The sequence below is a fragment of the Canis lupus genome, chromosome 6 (genome assembly GCF_048164855.1).
Source record: "Canis lupus baileyi chromosome 6, mCanLup2.hap1, whole genome shotgun sequence".
Taxonomy (NCBI): Eukaryota; Metazoa; Chordata; class Mammalia; order Carnivora; family Canidae; genus Canis; species Canis lupus.
The window spans coordinates 46,022,829-46,048,470 of record NC_132843.1 but is presented as its reverse complement, the minus strand read 5'-3'; the positions used below and the strand labels follow the sequence as shown (position 1 = coordinate 46,048,470).

General features: G+C 37.5%; 1 protein-coding gene across 6 annotated transcripts in view; it reads right to left on the bottom strand.

Moving 5' to 3' along the window:
• Positions 1–25,642, bottom strand: part of ADSS2 (adenylosuccinate synthase 2) — a 37,215-nt gene that overhangs the window by 1,482 nt on the left and 10,091 nt on the right. For 5 of the 6 annotated variants that reach the window (XM_072830319.1, XM_072830321.1, XM_072830318.1 and 2 more), the window contains 11 exons: positions 21,932–22,034; positions 20,905–20,973; positions 18,707–18,757; positions 12,157–12,223; positions 11,767–11,874; positions 10,794–10,875; positions 8,356–8,482; positions 6,755–6,909; positions 5,315–5,439; positions 3,770–3,867; positions 1,052–1,201 (listed from right to left, as the gene is read on the bottom strand). In XM_072830319.1, the coding sequence (XP_072686420.1) occupies positions 1,052–1,201; positions 3,770–3,867; positions 5,315–5,439; positions 6,755–6,909; positions 8,356–8,482; positions 10,794–10,875; positions 11,767–11,874; positions 12,157–12,223; positions 18,707–18,757; positions 20,905–20,973; positions 21,932–22,034 (1,135 nt within the window). Of the gene's footprint in view, positions 1–1,051; positions 1,202–3,769; positions 3,868–5,314; positions 5,440–6,754; positions 6,910–8,355; positions 8,483–10,793; positions 10,876–11,766; positions 11,875–12,156; positions 12,224–16,127; positions 16,254–18,706; positions 18,758–20,904; positions 20,974–21,931; positions 22,035–25,642 lie in introns of those variants that run through there. The other variant, XM_072830322.1, reaches the window with a different exon arrangement.

The window sequence follows — 25,642 nt, the reverse complement described above, 5'->3', positions numbered from 1 at the left end:
TAATTAGGTCAGCAAAATACTGGCCCAAACCAGCAGGGACCTAAAGAATCCTTGATGAAGTCCCTAATAACTAGATAAGCATATTTGATAAATGCAGGATGCTAAGAGGTGACAGTGTAACTTTTATATCTCAAAAAAGTAGAACCATCTGGAAAAGAATACTATTTTAACTTGCACAGCCTGTACCTTTCCATAGGAATCTCTAAATATCGTACCATATGGGAGAACCTTTATGGAATTTTACACAGGTCACTGTTAAATTCACTACTGCTTGTATTTCAAAAAAATGTTGACTAAGAGCCAGAGCAAACATGCTGACTAAATCTGACATCACGCTGGTAGGGACAGTTAGCAATCTGGAAAACGAGACTCATATTTGAGACGTACCACAATACAAATCAGAATAAGTGCATAATGGATTCTACATAGAGGACACCTTCTACCCACTTCACTTTTGTTTCTCCAATCTCTACCAGTGCAAGTAGAAGGAAGAAAGCAATGTGTCAAAAGAAAGACTAGTGACAGCCATTACCTGGTGATGCCTAACTCCCTGGCCAGTTTAGATTTTTTTAATAAAGTTTTATTCTTTACTCTCCTCTTCTATTTTTTTCAAATTGGATTTCCTGTTGTTTTCTATACCTGTTATTTCCTAACTATTCAAAAACTTCAACTCCCAAGAGTGATTTAATCCCAAATGGAAAAACCACGAACCCACAAACCATTTTTGGTGGAGGTAAAGATACAAAAGGATTTGTGACTAAGAGGGAGAAAGCAACAAGCATGAATGTCACAGGGTAAAAATCAGAGTGGCAGACAATTAAGACAGGGTCAAAATGGTGTGAGGCATAGGTCTTCAGGTATATGAAAGATTAAAAACAAATGATTATATTTAGTCTAAGAGATAACATTATTTTGTGTCTTCCTGGGCATTCGTACAAATTGTGAACACTCTACAAAGTAACAATGATCTTTCTTTGATCCTATCTCAAAGGTAGACAATTAAGTTAGAAGTAGAGAAAAGTAAAGATAGTTGTTCATAAAGTACACTTACCTGGAATTTGAAGCTCATCCTCAATAAATCGAACATAATTTTGTGCGTTAATAGGTAGTTCTTTAAATGTCCTTGCATTTGATATATCTGTGTTCCAACCTGGGAGCGTCTTATATTGAACTTCAACTTTATTTAAGACTTCTTGGTTTGCTGAAAGTTAAAGAGTAAGTCTGTTTTCTCTTGGTAGAACACTGCCTATTGTCAAACAACTTTTTGCTATGTTACAGGTTCATAATCTTGTCAAAATCCTTGGAGTCAGGGCAGCCCGGGTGGCTCAGTGGTTTAGTGCCGCCTTCAGCCCAGGGCCTGATCCTAGAGACCCAGGATCGAGTCCCACGTCAGGCTCCCTGCATGGAACCTGCTTCTCTCTCTGCCTGTGTCTCTGCCTCTCTCTCTACCTCTCTGTGTCTCTCATGAATAAATAAATAAATCCTTTAAAAAAAAAATCCTTGGAGTCAGATATGTTATGGAATGCAGAGTTTCCCAGAGTGTAGGAAGGTCAGACAGTATATTTACCACCTGAGGCAATATTTTCATAATCAAACACATTCCTGCAGCAACAGAATTATTCACTGTAAGCAGTCAGATTATTGGTTCTATTATCAACCCAAGTCAGGTTTTGCTGTCAAAGGACTCTGGTGCTAAACTTTAAACTTTCCACTTTTAGAGCTTTTTAGATTTCTGTGCTGTGAATTAGAGATTGTGGCCCTGCATAAAGGCAGCAATCTCACAGAAAGGAGACTTATTATACTTGCTCTCATCTGGAAAATCTACTGATTTTGTAACTGTACAAAAGCTTAGCTGGAAATTGTCTTCATTATCTCACTTAACCATTTTCACTGTATTCCCTAATAGAAAAGAAGAATGTACAGAAATAACAACAGTTTCTTTGACTAGAGACCATATAGTGGATACTGTAGGTATACTATCCAGACTTCCCAGTTCAGGATTTAGACACTTATTCCCCTCAGCTCTGGAAGCACTGTCTACTGAGGATGCTTGTTCAGAATTTCCTCAGAAACTGCCCTCACCTGAAGGGAGCTGCCTCCCTGGAGCAGCCCATATCCCATGACTGGTCAGTGTGGACAACAGGCAGGCAGCACAGAACTGCAGTTTCTGAGAAAAAGAAAACTTACAAACAAGTCCTAGAACTACTCAACTCTCTGCCCAGGGGCAATTTCCCAGCCACTGGAAGTCAGGACACTAGTCACCAGAGAACAGTGGTCCCACTGAGCTGAGAAGGTAGGTAACTGGTTTCAGTGCAGTGGAAGCAGCTAGATTCATCATGGTCAAGTTTTAGAGAGGACAGAGCTATTCAGAGAGCTCCTACTCCTTACAAGTCCATGTAGACATCCCACGGCTAGCATTCAACTTTACATAGGAGGGACCCGCGGGACCACTGGAGGCTTTCCGGATAGATGCTGTCACACAGTTGAGTGGGACAGATTCTAGATTTCAAGCTGTGCTAACAAGAAGGAAAGGGACAGGGTAGGGTACACTGGAGCTCCAGGACTGCCAGATTGGAGAGAGCTCTTTATACCTTGATAACTCTCCTGGCATCCAGCTGAGATAGCAGGAAGGCTGTTCCTTAAAATGAAAAACCATGCTCAAGAGTAAAACTGACTATAGACCCTACATAACAAAATCTAAAACTCAGCTCTATCCAATCCACAGAGGAGACAGAATTTGGAGGCTGACCCATACTAGTTTGGAGGTTTGGGAAACACCCTGGGCTTTTCACATAACTATACTAATACAGCAGAAAACCAAGCTCATACAAATTCAAGATGATTACCCAGTAATTTAACTGTCCCCTAAAACAAGAACCAATACCCTTCAGAGGAAGATAACAGAATAGGAGTCACTACAACAGAAGTGCATTTAATCAGAAGTCATTCATCACAGAAACAGTGATCCACAATTAAGGAAAAAACAGTCAAGAGAAACAAAACTGGAAATGGCCCAGATGCGGACTAACAGATAATGACTAAATGTGTTTCTAAGAACTTGAGGTGATCCTCAGTTCCCAAGGACTGGTTGTCACTAGCAAGTCATAAGACCTAGCAGCCTACCAAGTTTCATTAAACTAGTCAATATTCCTTTGTTTGGCATATTCCCAGCCTTACAGGATGACTAAATAAATGACCGGTTCCTATTTTTGAAAGCTGGAAACATTTAAGGAACGTCCTGAGTACTGAAGAAATCCTATAACTAACGATATGCCTGAAGAAACAGTGCATCATGTAGGAAGTCTTCCTACAACCAACTACTTTTGACATAGGAGTATCAGAAAAAACCATTTGTGTGGCTTGAAGGACAGCGTGGCTTAATATATTAAGAGCCTGCTAAACTCGTGTAAGAAGTACTTTTCCCTCCTATCCCACACTGCTCAAGGAAGAGAGGAATGCCTACACAGAAGTTACTTTCAAAACAGGGAAGATGAAATTCAGGAGCAGCACAGCGGGCTGGGCTCAGAGGTACTACGTTTCTTTTTTCCTATTTTGAGTCTGAACCCATGCTTATTACTGCAAACCAGAACCCAAATGCATAGCAGCTATGGAACAAATGCTGATGAGATGTGAATATATTCCCACCATTCACAAAGAGCATATCAACCCTGTGGCTATAGATCATAAACTATACACCAAAGAGCTTTATGAAATTGTTCTAACACATTCACCTAATAATATTCTTTATATCACAGACTGAAAAAAGTACCTGGGAAATGAGGTATGATTTCACCATCTAACTTGTAAGCAACCCCAACTTTGATTTCCGTAAACATGTCCAAAATATCCAATTTGGTAAGTGCCAACCTAAGTGGAAGAAAAGGCAGTGTTCAAACAGCAGACTCTTAAAGGCAGTAACATCTAATCTGCTAAGGAAGTAAAGAAAAATTCATACAAAGCTAAACATTCCAAAGCAATTTGAAAACTGGTTAGGATTATATTCTAAAGTTTGCCACACATAAAGCGTGCATTTTCCTCATAATAAAAAAAAAGATTTAACTGATCTACTTGTGCGTTACTTCTCTAATAACTGTATTTTCCCTGATCCACGCCATCTTGTTTAACTTTCTTTTATTTATATATACCTTTTAACTTAAAAAAAATTTTTTTTGAGAGAAAGAGAAAGCGTGCACTTGCGCACACAAGTGAGTGGGAGGCAGAGGGAAGGAGGGACTCTCAAGCAGGCTCCACACAGAGCGTGGAGCCCAGCCTGTGACTCAATCTCACAACCTGAGACCATGACCTGAGCTGAAACCAAGAGTCAGACATTTAACCAACTGAGCCACCCAGGCACCCCGCTTAGCTTTCTTATGATGGATCCACACATATCTGAGGGACAGTTGCCTAGAGGAATGGATGCACTCTGTGGGACACAGCTATACTCATTGTTCTGTATGGAGGACTACAAGATACATGTATATTTACACACAGGCCACTGACCCTCATTCCTTCCCTCCGGTTACTATCACCTCCACCCTTCTGCTCAGAAATTGTCACAGCAAAGCAAGGACACCACATTCAGGACCTTTTCAAGACATGTCAAATCTCCCAATAAACTAGGAAACCATTTTAAGGGAAAATCTATGCTTAAATAAAACGGTAGGTTTGAAATTCTTATCCACGATTACTTTTTAATCTTTTATTCTGTTATTTGCTGGAAGTTAAACCAAATTAATACAAACAGGAGTACACTTATTTACATATTTACATACATGTGTTAATAGCAACTTTTTACTGAGCATTTTCAGTGAGCCAGGCAGCGTGCTATATGCTCTCACTGTATTTCTCACCTAATTTTCAGAACACCCGCATGAAGTAGATAACATTATCTAGATTTTAATGATGAAAAAACACAGAAAGATTAACTTTTCCAAAGTGATGCCACAAAACATGAATCTGAGATTTCAAAACAGAAGTTACATTCATCAAGCCCATGCACTAAATCAGTTATATTGCTTCCCTTCCATATAAACTAAATGCACCATCTATCTACCTACCTAATCTGACTTCCCTCTATACTTACATGCACGTGGGTGTATCATGATTCCCTTTTCTCAACCGTGGATATCTAGGAAGACAACCTGGGGTCCTCTCCCTTGGGGCACTTGAAACTCGGGCTACAGTATCATCTGGAGGCTAAACTGAAATTTTTCTACCAGGGTACTAATTTTCAAGCTTGCACTCCACAAAATTTAACCTGTGGTCATGAATGATACCTTAGTTTCCTGAAATAAATGTTTCTAAGAATACTCACGCAGTAAATCCATTAATCATATGAGCATATTTGAGCAAAACAAGGTCCAACCAGCCACATCTTCTTTTCCTTCCAGTGGTTACCCCAAACTCTCGACCTCTTGTTTGTAATAATTCTCCAATTTCCTAGAAGTATAAAATAGGACTTTGGATTATAATACCAATGCTATTAATCCAGTAGAATTACATGTAAGGTCATATAACAAGTCAGAGTCTCAGAGATGAACATCTTCCAAAAAGTAAGTGGAAGACAGAATTCTATACAGATGATGGATACTATGTGAGGTAGGCATTATTTGAAAGAGATCCACTTTGGCTTCATTTTTTACCATTTCTTTAAAACCAGTATTTTTTTATGATGTTAGCTAACTTCTTAAATTTTAACATATAAAATGCTACATATTAAAAACAAAGTTGTTAGTAAATATTTATTAAAATAGGTAAGTCAAAGCAATTATTCCAAGAACTACTATAGTTTGATGATCTCCTGAAAACCACAGGACAAACTCTCAGCTACTCAGGAGTTGTAGAAAGCACAATACCCTTAGAAAGAGAAATAAGGTTGAAAAATATGCTGAAAGATCTAAGCCACAGCCATTACCCAGAACCTAATTTTTCACTTATTATCTATTTCTTAATTTATACCTTTCTGATTAAGTCTTCATTTCACTACCTCTTCTATTCTGACATCAATACAACTATGTGTTTTTTAAAATGTTGCTCTGTCAGGTTTGAATCCCAGCCCAGTCCCTGTGTGTGACTTTGGCTCAAGTGATTTCAGCTCTCCCTGACAGTTTTCTCAAGTGTAGAAGCAGGATAGTGACCACTACCCACCTCCCTGGGCTGTCGTGAGGTCCAAAGAGCTTCCGAGTATACAACACTCTGACAGTGCCTGCCCCGATGTCACCACCATGAAAGTGCTGGTCAGGATCACACCAAGTCTGGAGGTTACTCTCCTCGGCCTTGGCTCCCAATACGCTCTTAGTGAGAGGCAGTTCTTATTTTTAACTACTTCTTTCTCCTTCACTATCTCAATCTCCCTTATAAACCCACCTTCATGTAGCTTGGTGCTTACAATTACCTTTAAGTACTCTCTAACCCTTCATCTTTTTTTGCCCATCTGTTCCCACATAAGTGAAATGCACAGGAAGATAAGAATTCATTAAGGGGAAGAAAAGCAGAAGTTTCAATTTTTTAAAAATGATTTATTTGAGAGAGAGAGAAGAACGAGTGTGAGTGGGTGAGAGAGGGAGAGATTATCTGAAGTAGACTCCATGCTGAGTGCAGAGCCCAATACAGGGCTCGATCCCAGGATCTTGACTGAGATCATGACCTGAGCCAAAACCAAGAGTCAGATACTCAACCAAAAGAGCAATCCAGGCACCCCAGAAGGTTTTATTTTAAAATCTTCAGAATTGGATCTACTGAAAAATAGGCTTACATTGTCTTGCTCTGTAGGGAAGGCACCAATACCAACTCGAGTTGTGTAAGCTTTCACGACCCCATACACTTCTCCAACGTTTTGCGGGGGCATTCCCAACCCAGTACAGACACCTCCAACTGTACAGTTGGAAGAGGTCACAAAAGGGTAAGTTCCTTAAAAAAAGAAACAAATATTATTCACACATAGAGATATACATTACTCTGAAACAGAATTATTGTGAAAAATCCCCATTTGAGTACATTCTAGGTACTGGACAGACTTGAATATAACTGCCCTCCTTAAACTTCAACCTTTAGCCTTGATCCTTTTTGTCTGTAGGGAGATAAAAAACACAGGTAATTAGAGCTATCAATGTAGTTGCTCATTCTGGAGAGGCTCCTTTGTTATATGGTATGTACTCACCTAATGGATTGCTAAATAATTTCATGATAAAACCCTTGTGTTATTCCACTACGTAGACTTATAACCTAGGTATTTTTAACACATTCCTGTTAGTTTAAAAATGAATTTATTTTATTCCCTTGATATAGATTTTCAAGATACAGCCACAACCTAGAATAATACCAATATACTAAGAATTTTATGGTATTCAATATCCTACCTTCTCAACTCTATTCCGGGAATAATCCCAAAAATGACAAGAGAAGCTAAGGGGAGTATACTCCCTCATCCCCACCTCACCCTCAAATCCTGTTCCTATTTAAACTACCCACTAAGCCAGTGGGCACTGTTTTCTTTCCAGATTGCACAGGCATATTATGAAGTAAAAAATACATATCTACTGCAAAAGAAATATACTTTATTTAGTTGGTTTTCTTGCAGTCAAAAGCCAATGAAATGTCAGTAAGAGCTGAGAACACTCAGACTTACCGTTTGATATCACATTCAGAGAGAAAGGCCAACAATCTAATGAGGTGGTAGTTGGAAGACACTAAAGGGTTAACTTTTTGAAGATGGAAGAAATGCCCTAATCCATTCAGGATCTCAAGCCCAGGGAGTTAAACAAACTTCCACAGATCTTAAGAGGCATGTTTAATGACAAAGCTTATTAGTTCTCAATATTAAAAAAAAAAAAAAAAAAAAAGAAAAAAACGGCTAAATTAAAGATCCTTCCACAGGATTCCTCTAATCTCACAATGAAAACCAGTTTACAGAATCCCAAACCCACTGACCCAAGCAGTGATTTCATTTTTCTAATGAACTAAAAACTTAACACATGGATTGTGTATTCTATAATATTGCTGTAAAAAAAAAAAAAAAGATTAGTAGATGACAAACTTCCATCATTCCTTTTCTTTTTTTAAGATTTTTTTTTTCTTTATTTGACAGCCAGCCAGAGAGTAGAAGCAGGAAGAATGGCCAGAGGGAGAGAGAGAAGCAGGCTCCTCCACTGAGCTCTATCCAGGACTCTGGGATTGTGACCTGAGCTGAAGGCAGAGGCCCAACTGACTGTGCCACCCAGGTGCCCCAAACTTCCATTATTCCTGAATATACAAGCTAAAAGCCTTGTTTTAAAACCCTATAAGGCAAACAGGAATTATGTATATCCTTAGTACTTTAGGGCTCAGATGAGCTTTTGCAAGTCGTATTTCACTTACCAAAATCAATATCTAGTAGCGCTGCATTTGCACCTTCTACCAAGATTTTCTTTGGTGGTCCATGTAGAGCCTCATAGAGGAAATAAACTCCATCTCTCACCATAGGTTTAATCCTTTCCATATAACCCTACAGACAAAGACGAAAACCAATTTCAATATATACCAATAAATTTAGAACATGATCAGTACAAGTAACACTCACCTGACTCTGTGATAAGAAACACTTAACTCATTCAAAGCAGAAGGGTGTTAGTGATGGTACTCACCCTACTGAACATTTGGATTAGCTTTGGTCTCTTGTCCTGATTCTCCAGAACCAGAAGACAGACCCTAGCTCAAGACCAGTAGAGAAACGATGCAATTCAAAGGTTCTACATTAACCTCACTGCAAGTAATGATGTCAACCTTCCATTCTTTATAAACCAGCTCTCAGGAAAATAAGAAGAATGGAGTATATTACGTCGTGCTTTTATACTTGGTGAGGTATTTAAAAAGTCTCATTTATAATCCATGTAACCATGAGTTTTGAAACACGCCATCAGGGAAACTGTCAAAATGTGGATGCAGGTCACAAGTGACATTGCTGAGCATGCAAATATTGATAACTGTTAATTTTCTTTTGTCATTGTATTCCATTACAGCAATATCTCAGCAGTATTAGTAGATAATGTCAAATACTATTTTACACATGAGCATTATAAAATTTTTACAAAACATATTAAAAGTATTAATAATACTGTTAAATTTTATAATTCAATTAAAAATGTAACATAAACAAGAGTTCCCTCAAGGCCTGAAATATAACTACAATAAAACCTAGTTTTAACTATGTTTCCATATTTAGCCAGACTAGTATGGAAATTCCAGGATCCACTCATGAATTCACCAAATATGTTATACTCCTGATGAAAGTCTGGTTCCTGCCCCTGGTTATAGTCTCCTGTTTATTCCTATTTTAGTCCTTTTTTTTATGCCTGAATGACCATGCCATTCATCATGTCCTTTGCTCCTTAAAGTGCTGTTTCGACATACACCACCTATTAAGAATCTTCTTACCCAATTCTGTTTATGATTATTCATCTACTTTACATTCATACGAAACATGGATAAAATAGAACCAAAAAGCTATACCACACTTCAGCGCATTATTATTTCCAAGTTGCCAATAATAAATTTAAAATATTTGTTGCATGACAGAATGAAAAGACAATGGCAGTCTATTGTAAGTAATGACCAATACACTGAAGTCTAAATACCTAACATTCAGTATCTTCCTTGGAAGTCTTTTTTTCTTTTTTTTAAAGCAATTTAGTGAGTAGATTGGCCCAAGGTCTACAACCATTCTAGGATGGCATATGAGGTTTGTAAATTCCTATTCAGCTCTGGAATTGATGTTCATACCTATTTATAGAAGACAAGGAGTAATAATCAGATACATAGGACCCAGCTTGAAAAGCACTAAACATCAGGGTCGAATATAAGGGTGGATAGGGTAAGAGATTTGCTTACTGAAAGTCAAGCACCACTGACACCTAAAACCTGCCAAATGTGGGCCGAACCTTTGGCCAATCACCTTCTTCGTCTCTTAAGACAAAGTGCTAAAGACACTGGTCCTGTGGGGCACCGTTCCAGAATGGGTCAGCCAGCTTTACAAGTTATCTCCTGCTGCCCCTCTGTTGATCTATGTTCCACATTGCTAGGAGGGATTTTTATATAATACAAATCTAGTCATTTTTCTGCTAGAAATTACTCAATAGGGGAACCCTGGGTGGCTCAGCAGTTTAGCGCCTGCCTTTGGCCCAGGGCACGATCCTGGAGTCCCGGGATCAAGTCCCGCGTCAGGCTCCTGGCTTGGAGCCTGCTTCTTCTCCCTCCTCCTGTGTCTCTGCCTGCCTCTCTCTCTCTCTCTCTCTACATCTATCATAATTAAAAATAAATAAATCTTAAAAAAAAATTACTCAATAGTTTTTCATGAACTCTAAGATAAATGCTAAAAACTCCCTCTCACTCCATATAAGACCAATGCAAGACCTATGAACTCCTACTCCCTGCTGCTCCCCACTCAATATTTTATTTCAGTCACATCATGTGTAGTGACTCAAACATGCCATGTCCTTTTAGGTAGCCCTCTATGCTTTTAAACTTAAAAAGGATAAGTCATTTGCTTTACCAGTTCTTATTTCCAATGCTTTATATATATCTGTGTGGCATTTATTACATTATGAATTATTTAATGTGTAACTTCTCAGTAACAGTGTAATTTCCATAAAGGAAATTAAACACTCTATGTTTTTCATTCTTATGTTTGTAGTTCCTAGCACAAAGCCAACTATGAATGAAAGATCTTAGATACCAATCTGGCAAACAAGTTTTAAAAAGGACATTACAAAGGCCAGAAAGCATTACCTTGAGTTTCTTTTTGTTTTTGTTTTTTTTACCTTGAGTTTTTGTAGTTCACCTTCAATGTCAATTTCCAAAGTGGGGTATATAGATTTGTATTGGTTAGCCAGAACTTTAAACCTGAGAAATATAGATAAATCAAGACATTAGCTCGGTTTAGAAACAGTCCGTATAGTATCATTCAATTCAAATGGTTTCTGCAGATAAGTGGTATTAATAACAAATGAATTCCAAACGGAAGGTACATTCTAAGAAATAAAATCTAAACAGGAGATCAGTCATGAATAAACGATACACTCAGAAACAGTATTTTTAATTCAAATTTAGGAATAACAACAATATAATGAGGGTAATGTGTGTGGAGGGGAGAGGAGGAAAAGGACTAAAATCTGAAACCACAAGACTTAAATGTGAATTCTATCACATCATGTGAAAAATAAAAAGGGACAGTCTATATGATGCTTTTTAAAAGAGACAGAGGCAGGATCTTTGATGCCACCTGTTACTAGATGCAACCAACTAACTCCCAGTCACTGAGTCATCATATGGCTTTGAAGATGATTAGGTTTCTCATGCAGATTTTTCTAGAGAGTAAGTGTCAATGAGGCAATTGCTATTGTTTAGTTCACCAGTACCTACGAGCCTAATGATGTCTAGGTAGGGGGGAGGGGGCCTCAGAACTGAAACTCTGAGGGTCCAGACTCTAGGATGTGGTAACCCCACCAAAGCACCCCCTGGAATCTCTGTTTCTCGGCAAACCATTAAAAACTCCAATCCTTAAATATAATTTTGGCTTTGCCTTCTTTAGGTACTGCTGTGGTATCATCATGAGGTTACTTTTCATTTAGTTAATTTGAAATTAATTAAAAATAATTCTAAAGTCCAAATAAAGCAAAAAAGCCAATCACCATTATTCAACTAGAACACTGATTTTTACCACTTTGCATCCTGGAGTACAGAAATTCCAAAAATCCCATTTGCTCTTTCCACTCTGAAACACAAGTTAGTTACCTCTCAGAGAAGCCATCAAAGTCAGAAACCAGATCACACATCCGCAGTCCACTCCGAGCAGCTTTGGAAGAATAAACTGGGCCAATGCCCTTTTTTGTGGTACCCAGACTTAAAAATAAATCAAAACAAGCTTTGAGTTAGACAAGAAAGATGCTGTGCTTGTGGTCAGATCATCACAATGAATAAAGCTACTTTAACTATTTTCTGGGGTTTTGTTTTGTTTTGTTTTGTTGCTATTTTCTCTAAGTTTATTTTCACAATCCTACTGGATTTTCTCTGAAATCTAAACAAGATATTCTAATGATTTTTCTTAAACCTCTGCCGTAGAATTTAAACATGAGGATTTGAATTTGCTTAAACTGCACCGAAAACAAAAACAAAAAACCCTACTTTTTTCCTGCTTGTTCTTGTCTCTGTTGCTCCTGGATACCATCAGCTGCTTGATGAAAATCGAATACTGAGGGGAAAAAAACCAAATCACAGTTGTTGTTGAAACAAAGGTAATATAGGAGCAAAACATACTGCATTTTAAATTAATTAAGTTATAAATCCCTTCAGCCTAATTTCATCATGACTAATCAAATGGACACATTTTATTTTTAAAAAGATTTATTTATGAGAGAGAGAAAGAGAGAGAGAGAGAGAGGGAGGGAGAAAACAAGCAGGAGGGTGCGTGTGGAGCCTGACCCAGGGCTTGATATCACGACCTGAGCCAAAACAAAGAACTGCAGGCTCAACTGACTGCACCATCCAGGTGCTCCAAATGTATATATTTTAAAAAGCAAAAACAATGGTAGGAGTGAAGGTTTATAATGCCAACAGGTATGCCTGATTGTTCATTTCAGCTAACCGTAACCTGTATTATTTTAAAAAATGTTAAGAGGATAATCTTGGAACAGCCTACCCCACAATTCTATCAAGCTCAGTTTACTAGGATACCCTCTTTCCTTCAGGTTTTACCCCTCCAGACATCTCTGGTTTATTCTGATATCTCTCTCTCTCTCTCTCTCTCAACCGTCTCTCACCAAAACTGTACCCAACTAATGAGTGTGCATGTTTTCCCTATTGGGCACTTCTAATTCATAATTTTTAATGCAGCAAAGCCATCTTTCCAAGACACAAATATGATATCACTATCCTCTTGCCTATAAAACTCAATGGCTTCCTGTTGCTCAAAAGAAACAACTCTTCCATGTGGCCTCCTTGCGTAGCATGCTCTTTCATCTGGCACTGTGCTCTGGCCCTATTTCTGCCCTTGGGTCACACAGGCATTCTTTCACATCCTTAGCCCAAAGCACAGGCTTCCGTCTGAATGTGCCTCTTCCTCTGCCCGCACGCACAAGCACACTCACACACTCACTTCTCCCACCACTACCGTGTGAGTCTTGGGACCATGTCAGTTAGCATACCAGCTGATTTCCTGTGCCTACAAGTTCTAAAATATTTACTGACTGAATAAATAGCTATTTTATGGAACAGGCAGGCCTATAATTTTGTCTTCGAACTTTTAACCAAGGCTTCTTTGGTCTCAAAAAAGCCTTTTGGGAATATAATTTAAGTACCATAAAATTCACCCACTTGAAGTGTACAATTTAATCATTTTATGTACATTAAACCATGACTTCTTTTCACTAACAATTGTTACTGCTCCAAACAAATAAGTTGAAATGTCTAAATTTTAAACAGAATGACTGGTAACTGTCTTAGAACTGGTGGTGGCATGTATCAAAGAACTACTTGGCAGTGTCAGAAGACTCAAATTGTAGTCATAGATGTTGAAACTAGAAAAATTTGAGGAAATCAGACCGTAAGCCACCTCTGATTAACCCTAGCCTCTAAAACCTTCTCTGCCCTAACTCCCCTCTTGAGACACTGCAAAATTGTCAAGGCAGTCCTCCCTTCTGCTTGGCAAGGTTGATAAGCACAGCTGTGATGGTTAACAGGTTTCCCTAGTGGTCTAGTAGAGGAGTTCGGACATTTCTTACATTAGGTAACTATAACACAGAAACTAAATTTGTTGATTAGTTTTGTTGACAAAACTAATTTTGTTTAAAATTATCCCTTAAATCATTATCCGTCTCTATGCCACAGAACTGGGTAGCAATGACATCCCTAAACTACACTGGCATATTGTACACCAAAAGATATTTACAGGAACACTCAGAGCAATAGTATTTGTAATAACTTGGAAAGGACTCAAAGTTTCACCAATGGTAAAAAATGTGCCATATTCATACAATGGCATATACTATTCAGCAATGAAAAATAAGAGTTTCATTTACAGTAAGGATGAATCTCGGCATACTGTTGAGTGAAAGTCAGACAAATTATATAAATGTGTAATCTGTATAAAATTCAGACATAGACGAAACCAATCTATGATGAGAGAACAGTGGTTACCCTTGGTGAGGGGGAGTAGATAGTGACTAGGAAAGGTCATTAGAGTAGCTTTATTTTTTTATTGAGATATACTGACATATAACATTAGTTTCAGGTGTAGAACTTAATGACTACATATGTCTATATACCACAGAATGACTGTCACAGTGAGTTAGCATGCATCACCATAAATAGCCACAAATTGTTCTTGTGATGAGAACTTTTGTTTTTTAAGTAGGGCTCCATGCCCAACATGAGGCTCTAACTCACAACCCTCAGAGATCAAGAGTCAGATGCTCTCCCACCTGACACCCAGGTGCCCCATGGTGAGAACTTCTAAGGTCTATTATCTTAGCAACTTTCAAATATGGCATACAGTATAATTAACTACAGTCACCAAGCTGTCCATGACATCTCCATTACCACCCCCATCCATTCTGCACACCCCCCAGCTGCCTGCCTCTGTTCTATCTTTGTTCTATCTTTGAGTTTGTGGGGATTTTAGTTTTACTCTTTCAGGACTGCTTTGATTGTTCCAGTTCTTTGTAGTTCCTACAAGTTTTAGGATTGCTTGTTCTATTTCTGTGAAAAATACCACTGTAATCTTGATAGGGATTGCACTGAATCTGCAGACTGCTTTGGGTAGTACAGACATTTTAACAATACAAATTCTTCTGATCCATGAGCATAGAATGTCTTTCCATTTATTTGTGTCTGCTTTAACTTCTTCCACCAGTGTCTTATAATGGTCAGTGTATAGGTCTTTTACATGCTTGGCTAGCAGAGTAGCTTTTTCAGGCACTAGAAAGGTTCTGTATAACAAGGTAGGCAGTGGCTAAAGGGGTAAAATATGGCTCATTTTTATGCATATTGCTGTATCGTGTACTATGTTAAAATTTCTAATAGCTACCATATACTATAGGATTAAGTTTATTGTCATACCCCAATTTAGTGTTCGTCATCTACTTTTGAGAAGACAGAATAGTTCTTAAGAAACTGTTTCATTAAACTCAGTCTCTGCAGATCAGTGATGACAAAAATTGAGATGTTGGAGGAGGTCATTTCTTTTGAATAAAGAAACAATTTGCATTTAAATATTTGCTTTATTTTCTACATTCAAAGAAGTTACAAAGGCACCTGGCAAATCACAAGTAAATGGTTGATGGAAAGCAGGTACAGCCTATTTTTCAGAAGTTAATTTAGTACCTTGCCACAGAGCTAACATTTTCTTGGGTTTTTCTAGGCCCCAGGGAGCTATCAGTGATATCAGAAGAATTACTTTCATAAAGCTTCATCGTGGCACGGAGCCCTGATACCTCCCCTCCACTAATACTGTTTTTGAGAGGACAATCTTTGTGTGAAGTTGCTTTATCTTTTCCATTTTCTACAGCCTAGATACTGAAAACAAACAAACAAAAAAAAATGCTGCCTTGGGGACTCCGTCTAATTTTTAAAATAAGAGATAATTACGCGCTTTCAGTAGATAAGTTCTATTAATGCCATCTTTTTAAAATTATTATCATAGTTAGGTTTTATTTACACTATTAATGTTGCACTGTATTAATGTGTCCAGTCAGAGCCTTGGTATCTGTAATTTCCACTTTGCCTGCTTCTCATACCTCCTCTCAGGTCTTCTTTCCCCCAAAGAGTTTTGTTTTTGTTTTTGTTTTTTAAATTGTGGCTACTTAAGACCGAGATCTGACCTCTTAACAGATTTTTAAGTCACAATACAGCACTGTTATCTCCAGCCTGGGTGCTGAACAGCATGCCTCTAGAACTTATTAATCTGTCATCTCCTTCAGGAGGTGACATGAATGTCATCTTTGCAGTGCAACTTCCCCAGCCACATTATCTAAAATTATAGATGCCTACCCAGCTCCTCCAAACTGCCAGACATTACACGTGGCTCCTTTCATTAGAACTTATCACTACATGCCATGGTACATGTATTATATTTTTTTCTTGCTTATTATCTGTCTTACCCTACTACAGTAGAAGCTCCATTAGGAATTTTTATGGCCTTTTCTGAGTCCTCAGTGTTCACCACTATGCCTGGCACAGAGTGGTCTTTTAACAGGTAGTTCTTGAGTCAACGGATACCCAATAACCTGGATTTCCAATGTTTAAAAAAATTTAGTCTCAGCCATTTCTTGGGTCTCTTTCCCTCAATAAGAATCTCTTCCATTCCAAATTTTGTTATGGGTTTCAATGAGACAGGGCACAATTCTAATAGATAGTTTCTTGCATACTTGCTTCAGTATTGCTAATTAATGTAAAGAATTAGCCAACAATGGACTCATTTTTAAACTTCTTTATAAGAAAACTGGCTGTTCAAAAATATTAAGAATGCATTGTAGAGTTTTTAACAATGTAGACATGAAATGTATGACAGTAACACAAGGGACTGGACGAGTGAAATGGAAACATTTCCTTGCAAATATCTTGGGTTAAATGTTTAATATAACATTTTAAGGTACATAATGATGGCTTAAAGATGCATATTATGTATGTCTCAGAGCAACTACCAAAATTCACAAAACACAAGGTATAACTAATAAACTAATAGTACAGATAATATTTAAAACATTAAATATCAAAGCAATCAGGAAAAAAGAAAAACAATGGAAGGAACAAATAGAAAACAAAAAGCAAATTTAAATTCAACCATACTGATAATTAACTATATATATGATCTAAAATAAAAGAATTAAAAATAAATGATCTAAACACTCCCATTAAAAGTGACACTGTCACAATGAATAAAAGGCAAGACCCAACTGCATTTTACCTATAATAAATGCCCTGTGAATATAAAGATATAAACAGGATAAAGGTTATTAGGTTGAAAAAAATACAACACGCAAATACCAGTCTGAAGAAAGCTCTGCTGGCTATATAACATCAAGGCAGGCTTCAGAATAAGGAATATTACCATAGGAAAAGAGGATATTTCATCATGATGAAAGAGTTAACTCATCAAAAACTTAAGTCTAAATATACATGCAATCTCCCTGAGCTTTAAAGCAGACAAAGCAAAGACTGACATGAGTCGAAAAGAAAAATAGACAAATCCACAATTATTGTTGGAGATTTCAACACACCTCTTTCTAGATGGCTGACAGCAAGCAGATAAAACCAGCGAGGACACAGAAGGTCTGAACACTGTTCAACGGACACTTAAAGAATACTCAACAACCCTACTCAACAGAACACGTATTCTAAGTGCAGGCAGAACATGAACCAAAACAGACCCTGTCCTGGGCCATAAAACAAATCTCAACAAATTTGAAAAGACAGAGACTACACATAGAGCATATTCTCTGTCTACAACAAAATTAGAAATAAGAGAAATCAGAAAAATCATCCAGTATTTAAAAATTTAAACATATTTCTCAAAACTCATAGGACAAACAGAAATCACAAAAAAAAAATTACAAAGTCTTTTTAACAGAATGGAAATAAACATACAAAATGTCAGTATTTGTAGAATGTAGCTAAAGTAGTATTAAAGGCACGTGTCCACCTTTAAATGCTTATATAAAGAAAGGTCTAAAGTCAATAATCTAATAAACTTCTAAAGCAGCTAGAAAAAGTGAGTAAAGCCCCCAAAGTATGTCTATCCAGCAGTTTGCTTCAAAGAAATTTCATTGGATTACTGAGGCTACACAGAGGCTTCGAGCCTCTATTATTTGGAGGCACTGTTACTTAGCTGATATTTAAAAGGGACTTTGATGGGCTGTTTTGTTTTGTTGTTTTTAACGTAGACTCCATGCCTAGTGTGGAGCCCAATGCAGGGCTTGAACTTACGACCCTGAGAACAAGACCTGAGATGGGATCAAGAGTCTGACACTAAAGGACTCAGCCCAGCCACCCAGGTGCCCTGCTGGGGCTGCTCTTACATGGAGGTCAGTGCTACAACCACAGTAGCCACTGCCTCAGGGGTCATCTGTACTTAAATGCAACTGAAGAGTTTGCACCAGTCTGTTCTTTCTGGTTACGGTCTTGTAATCATATTATCGATAATTAACAATTCTATCAGAGATAGGATAACAGCAGGGAAACAAACTTCATATTTATTAGTGGTGGTTGGAATTAATTTTAGAATCCAGTTTGCTCTAACTAATCATAGAGGAGAGGACTACTCTGAATAAAGCCTGAACCACTGATAAAGCTGCATTATTACACTTAAGACACAGAGTCATTCTACAGATTTGCCAGATAGCAAACCTGCTTTTACATGATTATTAATTAATGTGAAAATAAATGTGCTTCGTATTTTGATACAGTTAATTTAATAATAGAATTAGAGATGTCTCCTGAGATACTGCTTTTATGGTTCAATTGGTTAGCTAATTCTTTCTTCGGAAATAGGTAAAATTTAGCCCAGTCCTTTACCAGAAGAGAAAAAAAAAAATTACTAAGATTTCATGTATTTGGAGCCCAACTATTATAATCCATCCTACTTAGTTTTCACTAGAATTAAAGAAAAATTGGCTACTAAATGCTTCCATGAGACAAGTTTCTGACAGTAAGACAGTTAAATGCATTAGATGCCCCTTACCAATATGAGCTCTGTCAGATATGATAAGCCTTTTTTCCCAGCCTTCCAGACCTAGAGGAAAGGAGAAAAAAGATACAGCTAATTGAACACTTTGTATAATTTTTAAATCTTAATTTCTTTAGAAATACAATGTTTAAAAGTGCTTTTCACTGAAGCAAACACTTAACACATCTTGTCTTCCTCTTAGGAAACCAGTTTAACAATAATTTTCTCACCTGTCATTCACAAATTCTATCCTTCTAAAAGTTTTATTCTAAAAAGCTCCAAAGTCAAGCCAGTCAAATCCACATAAAATACTTCTAAGAATCCAAAAGTAAATGGTAGGAAAAGGTAACTTTTGTTAGAGGCAGGGGAGGAGGAACCAGCTGCCAAGCAGGAGGAAGAGGATTTCAAGAAAAGGGTTAATTTGGGGACTAGTACCTTTTCCCAAAAGACAATTATAAAAGTGGGATTAAACAAAATAATAAAATGTTCTCACTAATCCTCCAACTGACTTGTAATGTGATGTATGTATCTTCCCTGAGAGAAGGGGCCATGAATTTCATAGCACGAGGCCTATCATCCCAAAAATGTTCAAAGAACTATTGCTGAATGGATACATGAATCTAAATGGATATGTTTCTTTAAAACATAAGGTTTAAAAACCTTACTAAGCTACATGCATTCTGAGAATAAGCTGCCAGGCTCCAAACATTTTCATAACTATCTGGATATTAAAAATGTGCTGTAATTTTTTTGATAATATCCAAAGATGTGTTTCGAAAGTGATTCCTTATAAAGAGGTTGTGCTAAAAGTGAAACAGGAATATTAAGCCTCCCCCTCTTATAGTCAATTTGACAGGTAAGTCTGTATTCTAAAGTTAGCTTAAGGCAGATTATACAGAAAATATTACAAAGAAAATCAGTAAAGTGGATTCCGGATTAGACAAGCTAGAAGGAAAAAGAAAGAAGGGCAAAATGTTTGAAGAGGATGAAGGAGAACAGAGAGCAGCATGGCGACCCCAAATTGACCACTTTAAAAAGCAGACAGCAACACAGGACAACAGAGATGGCAGGACAGCAGGCAGGACTCTGTGACGTCAGATTAAGTTGTCAGAACACCTGAGGTCAGATTGCTACTTTTAAGTCTGAACAATAAACTTTAACAACGTAATGGAATTAAGTATTTTTAGTATGAGCCAAGGGGAAGCAATGCTCTTCCTCAACTGCGCAGCACCTGCAGGGCCAGACTCCCTTCAAACCCCAGCAAGGCAGCCAGACTGAACTGTAAACAGATTTCCAAAAATCCAAGAGATTAGGAAAGGCAGGAAATTAAGCTTTTAAAAAAACTGTTTTTGAGAAGACGGAAGTGAATACTCGTCATAGAAGGAGCATTTCCTTCACTTGGAGGGAAGGACATCAATAACCTTCTTCAATGTCCCCAGGTCGTTATGATGGAAACGAGACTGCCTGACAGTGCGCAAAGGGGACCTCGCTGGTTTCCTGACTCAGAAAGCTCACGGAGCTTTGAGAGATGGGGATGCCAACTTAAGCCCAAAAGACAAAAGGAACTCAAGAATCTCTGAGTCTCAACACCAGCGGACAGTAATTCAACAGCCTAAAGAGACACTCTGCAGATGACCCAGGTGTAAAAAAAAAAAAAAAAAAAAAATCAAGGCGTACACAATGACATTATGTGTCTTTTGTTTAAAATACTGATTAATTTCAGATGAAGAGTTTACTAATTCACCAGTTGCATATAACAGTACTCATCACATGCTGTACATCTGAACCGAATGATGTCCTATATGTTGGCTAATTGAATTTAAATAAAAAAATAAAAATACTGATTAAAATGAATACAATTTAATAGACTTGAAATATTTGTCCTATGATAACCTGCAATTTTATTATTTATTTTTATTTATTTATTTATTTTTTTAAGATTTTATTTATTCATGAGAGACAGAGAGAGAGAGAGGGAGAAGCAGGCTCCATGCAGGGAGCCCAACGTGGGACTCGATCCCGGGACTCCAGGATCACACCCTGGGCTGAAGGCAGCGCTAAACTGCTGAGACACCTGGGCTGCCCTAACCTGCAATTTTAAAGTATAAGACAAAATGTTAAGTTTGTCTGGCATGAGATCCCAGCGAACTTTCCAGAACAAGTTTCCAAAAACAAGAAGCTACTCCCCAGGCCAAGTTGTCATTCTTTCATACCTTTTCCTTTTTGGACATTTTTCTCTGCTTCCTCAAATAATCCGGGAAGATGAATTACCACACCATTTCCTAAAGGAAAACAAAGAAATCCCAACCTTAAATCTCTATACTCATAATACGGACATCTACAATAACCCATATATCTAGAATAGTGAGAGTGAAGGACTTTGACAAATGGGACATCTGATTTATCAGGGAGTTGGTTACCACAGAAAGGATTTAAACAGTAGTTTTAAACAGTAGTGTAATGTAAATACATAATACATAGAGCATAAAACATTAACATTATATTTGGTATAATTTGAAACTTCTTTGAAACCAAGTGAAACTGTTCTTTTGAAAGAACCAAGTTATGTACTTCTAGGCAAACTGAACCAGGTTACAGTAGATGCTAAATCAATGCCTTTCAAATTAGGGAATCACACCCTATTAGTGGTCATAAAATCAACTTAGTGGATTGTCATTAGCACTTTTAAAGATAAAATAAAATTAAAAAAAAAAACTAGAGTAAAAGATTGCAGATTGCATCATGTTTTAAGGGCTCAGAATCAATCCATGAAACACCTCTTGTATTGCCTACTGGGCATCAGTGTGTGGAAAGCTGACTTGATGCTCTATGACTACAGTTAAATGCAAATTTTTTAAAAAAAAGATTTTATATATTTATTCATGAGAGACACACAGAAATAGGCAGAGACAAAGGCAGAGGGAGAAGTAGGCTCCCCACAGGGAGCCCGATGGGACCTGATTCAGGGAATCTGGAATCACACACTGAGCTGAAGGCAGATGCTCAACCACTGAGCCACCAGGGCATCCTCAGTTAAATGCAAATTATTACAAAAACCATTAATGCTAAAATACAAAGTTGTAAAATAGCCAGTTAGGTATATTCCAGAGGGTACCAAGGTCAAGTTTAATAAGGGATCAATGAACAGTGAGAGATGAAATCAGCTCACATGATGAAAAATAAATACAATTATCAATTGAGAGGGGAAAAGAACCCAAGTGGATCAGTTTATACACTTACCAATGAATGCGGTAACATTTGGATTAATTATTCCACTGGGCAAAAGATGAAAATCATATTCCACAGAATCTACAACAACTGTATGGCCGGCATTATTTCCTCCCTGAAAATACAAGACAGGGGAAAATTGCACCTGACAATAAATATGACAACACATCTCCGTTCCAAAGTGAATTAATAATTTCTTCCTAAAATGTCAATATAACCTAAGAAAACCCAAGTATATATTTGCCACAAATACTTATTCTTTAGAGGCTTCGGCTTCACAACAGTTTGGCTACCCTCTCTTCTTTCCCCACCATAATATCTTGAGTGTTTCTTTCCAGACAGGACCTAGAAAACTGAGGAATTTGGGTTTCTAGAAAGGAGAAAGATGTATCTCCTCTTAGAAAAAATGTGAAAGAAGTATAGGGAACAAATTAGTTATTTTATCCTCGGCACTCTGTAAAGCATGTAGTAACCTTTTTTTTTTTTTTAAAGGATTTTATTTATTTATTCATAAGAGACACACAGAGAGGCAGAGACTTAGGCAGAGGGAGAAGCAGGCTCCCTACTGGGAGCCAACTCCCCCGGACTCCGGGATCACAACCTGAGCCAAAGGCAGAGGAGCCACTCAGGTACCTCAACATGTAGCAATCTAATTAAAATCCCATTGATATTTTATCCAAACACAGAAAAATCCCTAAATTAGCAAAGTAATCTATCTAGTTACCCTAATTTATGTAAACATTCACATAATTCCCCCGTTGTACTAAAGAGGGAGGGTGTCAAGCAGCTTTGTGACCTGAAATTTGTATTCATACATGGACTTATGAATTAGGAAATCTCCAAAGGAACTCCCTCAAATATTGGCTACCCCGAGACTCTAATGTTTAAATTTATAAGTCAATCCTGTGAGTGTGTTTAGCACCAATCCCTGAATCCACTCAGCTCTGGATAAAGTAATATGCTGGGTGAAGGAATCTCTAAGCTGAGAAACATACTATAAACCCATAATGAAACTTCCATTCCATGAAGCTCATGCCTAAAATGGTCACTAAAAAGCAAGATATGAAGTTAGATTATAAAAATTAGGTATAGCAGACTAGTAATTTTTCTAAGTTTAAAAAGCACAGAAGAAAACACAAATCAACTGATTATATGTTTAAACTTCTACATGATAGTAACAAAAAGTTTAAAGCAAACAAACCAGGAACATACTTGCAACAAATAAAAACTTTAACAGTATCCAGGTTAGACTTTTAAAAAATACCAATCAAAACTATGTCTCCCGAGAATGACTAGTTTAACTTTATCTCGTGGCTATTTTTTACAAAATGAATGTTATTTACTTTTACCAAATCATCACCAATCACAAATTCACAAAAAATTCCAGAAAAAAAATCCTCAAGAAAGTAAATGCCGATTTACACTGTTTTGCATGGATGAAAAGCGACGAATTCCTTGCTTGAAGAGCAACATACGTAGTGTATGTTGAGTGTGTTTAAAACAAAACAAATAAAAAGACTTGACAGCTGGGGGGGGGGGGGGGGGCTGCAGTCAGGAAGACACCAGGCAGGAGAGCACAAGACACAGGAGGGCAGAGGCAGGAGTGATAAGCAATACCTCCTCCCCTGGTACACCAATGACTCTTGCCTATTCATTTTTTAATAGGAAACATCTGCATATGATACAAAAGGCATAGAAGGATACACAGTGAAAATGAAGTCTTCCTCAAATCCTTTCCCCACCTGCCCTTCCAAGCTCCAGGGCAGCCAGTTGCCACCAGTTTTTGGTGTCCTTCTCCAGGTTAAGTTTGCTTAAGCAAACAGTTACTTGCATATTGTTTTATTCCATGCATACAAATGGTAGCAAACTATATACACCTGGGCAGCTTGTTTTTACTTAGCAAATCTAAGCACACATTCCTAATCTTGTAAACCAAACCACCTCCTCCTTTCAACAGCAACACTGTATGTATTGCTTCCTATGTGGACACGTGTAATTTATTTATCTGGTCCCTCAAGAGAGGTAGTAGCTCAGTTGTTTCCAACCTTTTGTCATTATAAATGTCACAATACACTTCTTGGTACACACTTTATTATTGCTCCATACTTGTGCAAGTTTATCACCCATTCTGATAGAGTCCTAAAATAAAAACTCAGGACAATTCTTACTTGGTTTCTTTAACTTTCCTTTTACTCTATCTCTATCAATATTAGCCTTTTTATTACAACTTTTATGATTTAGGAAACCTACTCCAAACTTTCAGGAAAAATCTTTTCAGAATATAAAGCTCCTTAAAATTTCTTAAGGTCCTACAAAGATGCTAATGTTAGTAGAATTATTTCTCAATTTTTTAAATCACTAAGCCTAATAAATTTTCACTAAAATTGTTTAAAGTACTAGTTAACTTTGTCACACAAAAAAGTTAAGTATAATTATCTAAGCAAAATCAGTTTATTTTTTTAATCCATCATTTGCTTAAGTAAAAACTCCGCCATAGGGGTGCCTGGGTGGTTCAATTGGTTAAATATCAGCGTTCAGCTCAGGTCAGGATCCTGGGGTCCTGGGATTGAGTCCCAGGTCAGGCTTCCCGCTCTGCTGGTGGGGAGCCTGCTTCTCCCCCTGCGCCTCCCCCTACTTGCACTTGTTCACTCTCAAATTAAAAAAAAAGATACACCATAAGCTTTGGAGTAGACCTTTAAAGTAAGTCTCTCTAACTTACACAAAATTATTTTTATAGAAATAGCAATATAAATCTTGTGCTGAAACAATTACTTAGTGGTGCCCAATAATGTTCTTATTGCGTAACAAACCCCAGCTCTCTTAAATAATACTTCACTGAGATTGACAGTAACCATAATAAAGAGATGTTTCTTTCTGTAAGGCAGGTAGTTGTGCCCAATTGTGATAGATGACATTAGGGGGATAAATTGGTTTAATCTGTAAATTCTTCCAAGCTTACAGGTGATGGTTCAGGCTGCAAAAGGCTTTAATTACTTCAGTGAACGGCTGAGCTCACTCCAACATTAACCAACCTTTTCAATAATAACCAATGCCCTATTAAGGCTTACTAATATGATTTAAATCTCATTTAAGTTCTATTTAGTTGAGCAAGAAAATATGGTTAAATATACCCAGAATAACCATAGATTATCCTATTAAGGAGCTAAGGAAGAAAAATGTAAGTGTGCTTATTAGTGTGTTTGGTCATTAGTGCCCTAAGGAGAGTTGGGGTATACGGCTTTGAATCTTAAAACACACAACTGTGCAGAGAAAAGATTCCCAAGGTGAAGTGAAAAGGAGCTACTCATTAGAAGTTTTTTGACAAGGCGATCTATACATGAAGGAAGTTTTAGTATACCATCACATTTTACAAAATGCAACAGATGAAGCTTCAAATTTGAAGTGTCCATTTGGATGCTAACCTAAAATATTTATAAATTGTGTGGAATATACAAAATCCACCTTGAGAACTCAGGCAATTGTCTCCAAACACAGATTATACTGGTCCAAGGAGAAGTCACATGTATCAGCAAACAGCAGAACAAGGTTTCCATAGAGCACCACTGCCAACCACCACCTCACCCTCCCACCCACCCCCTCCAGTGAATTACAAGGGCAGACAGTCTGAGCTGCAGGCTTCTACATCTGTGACAGTACTGCCTCTCACATGGGTAACTCTATGAGTGTGTGACAGAACAAGTAGCAGGAACACATACGTTTAAT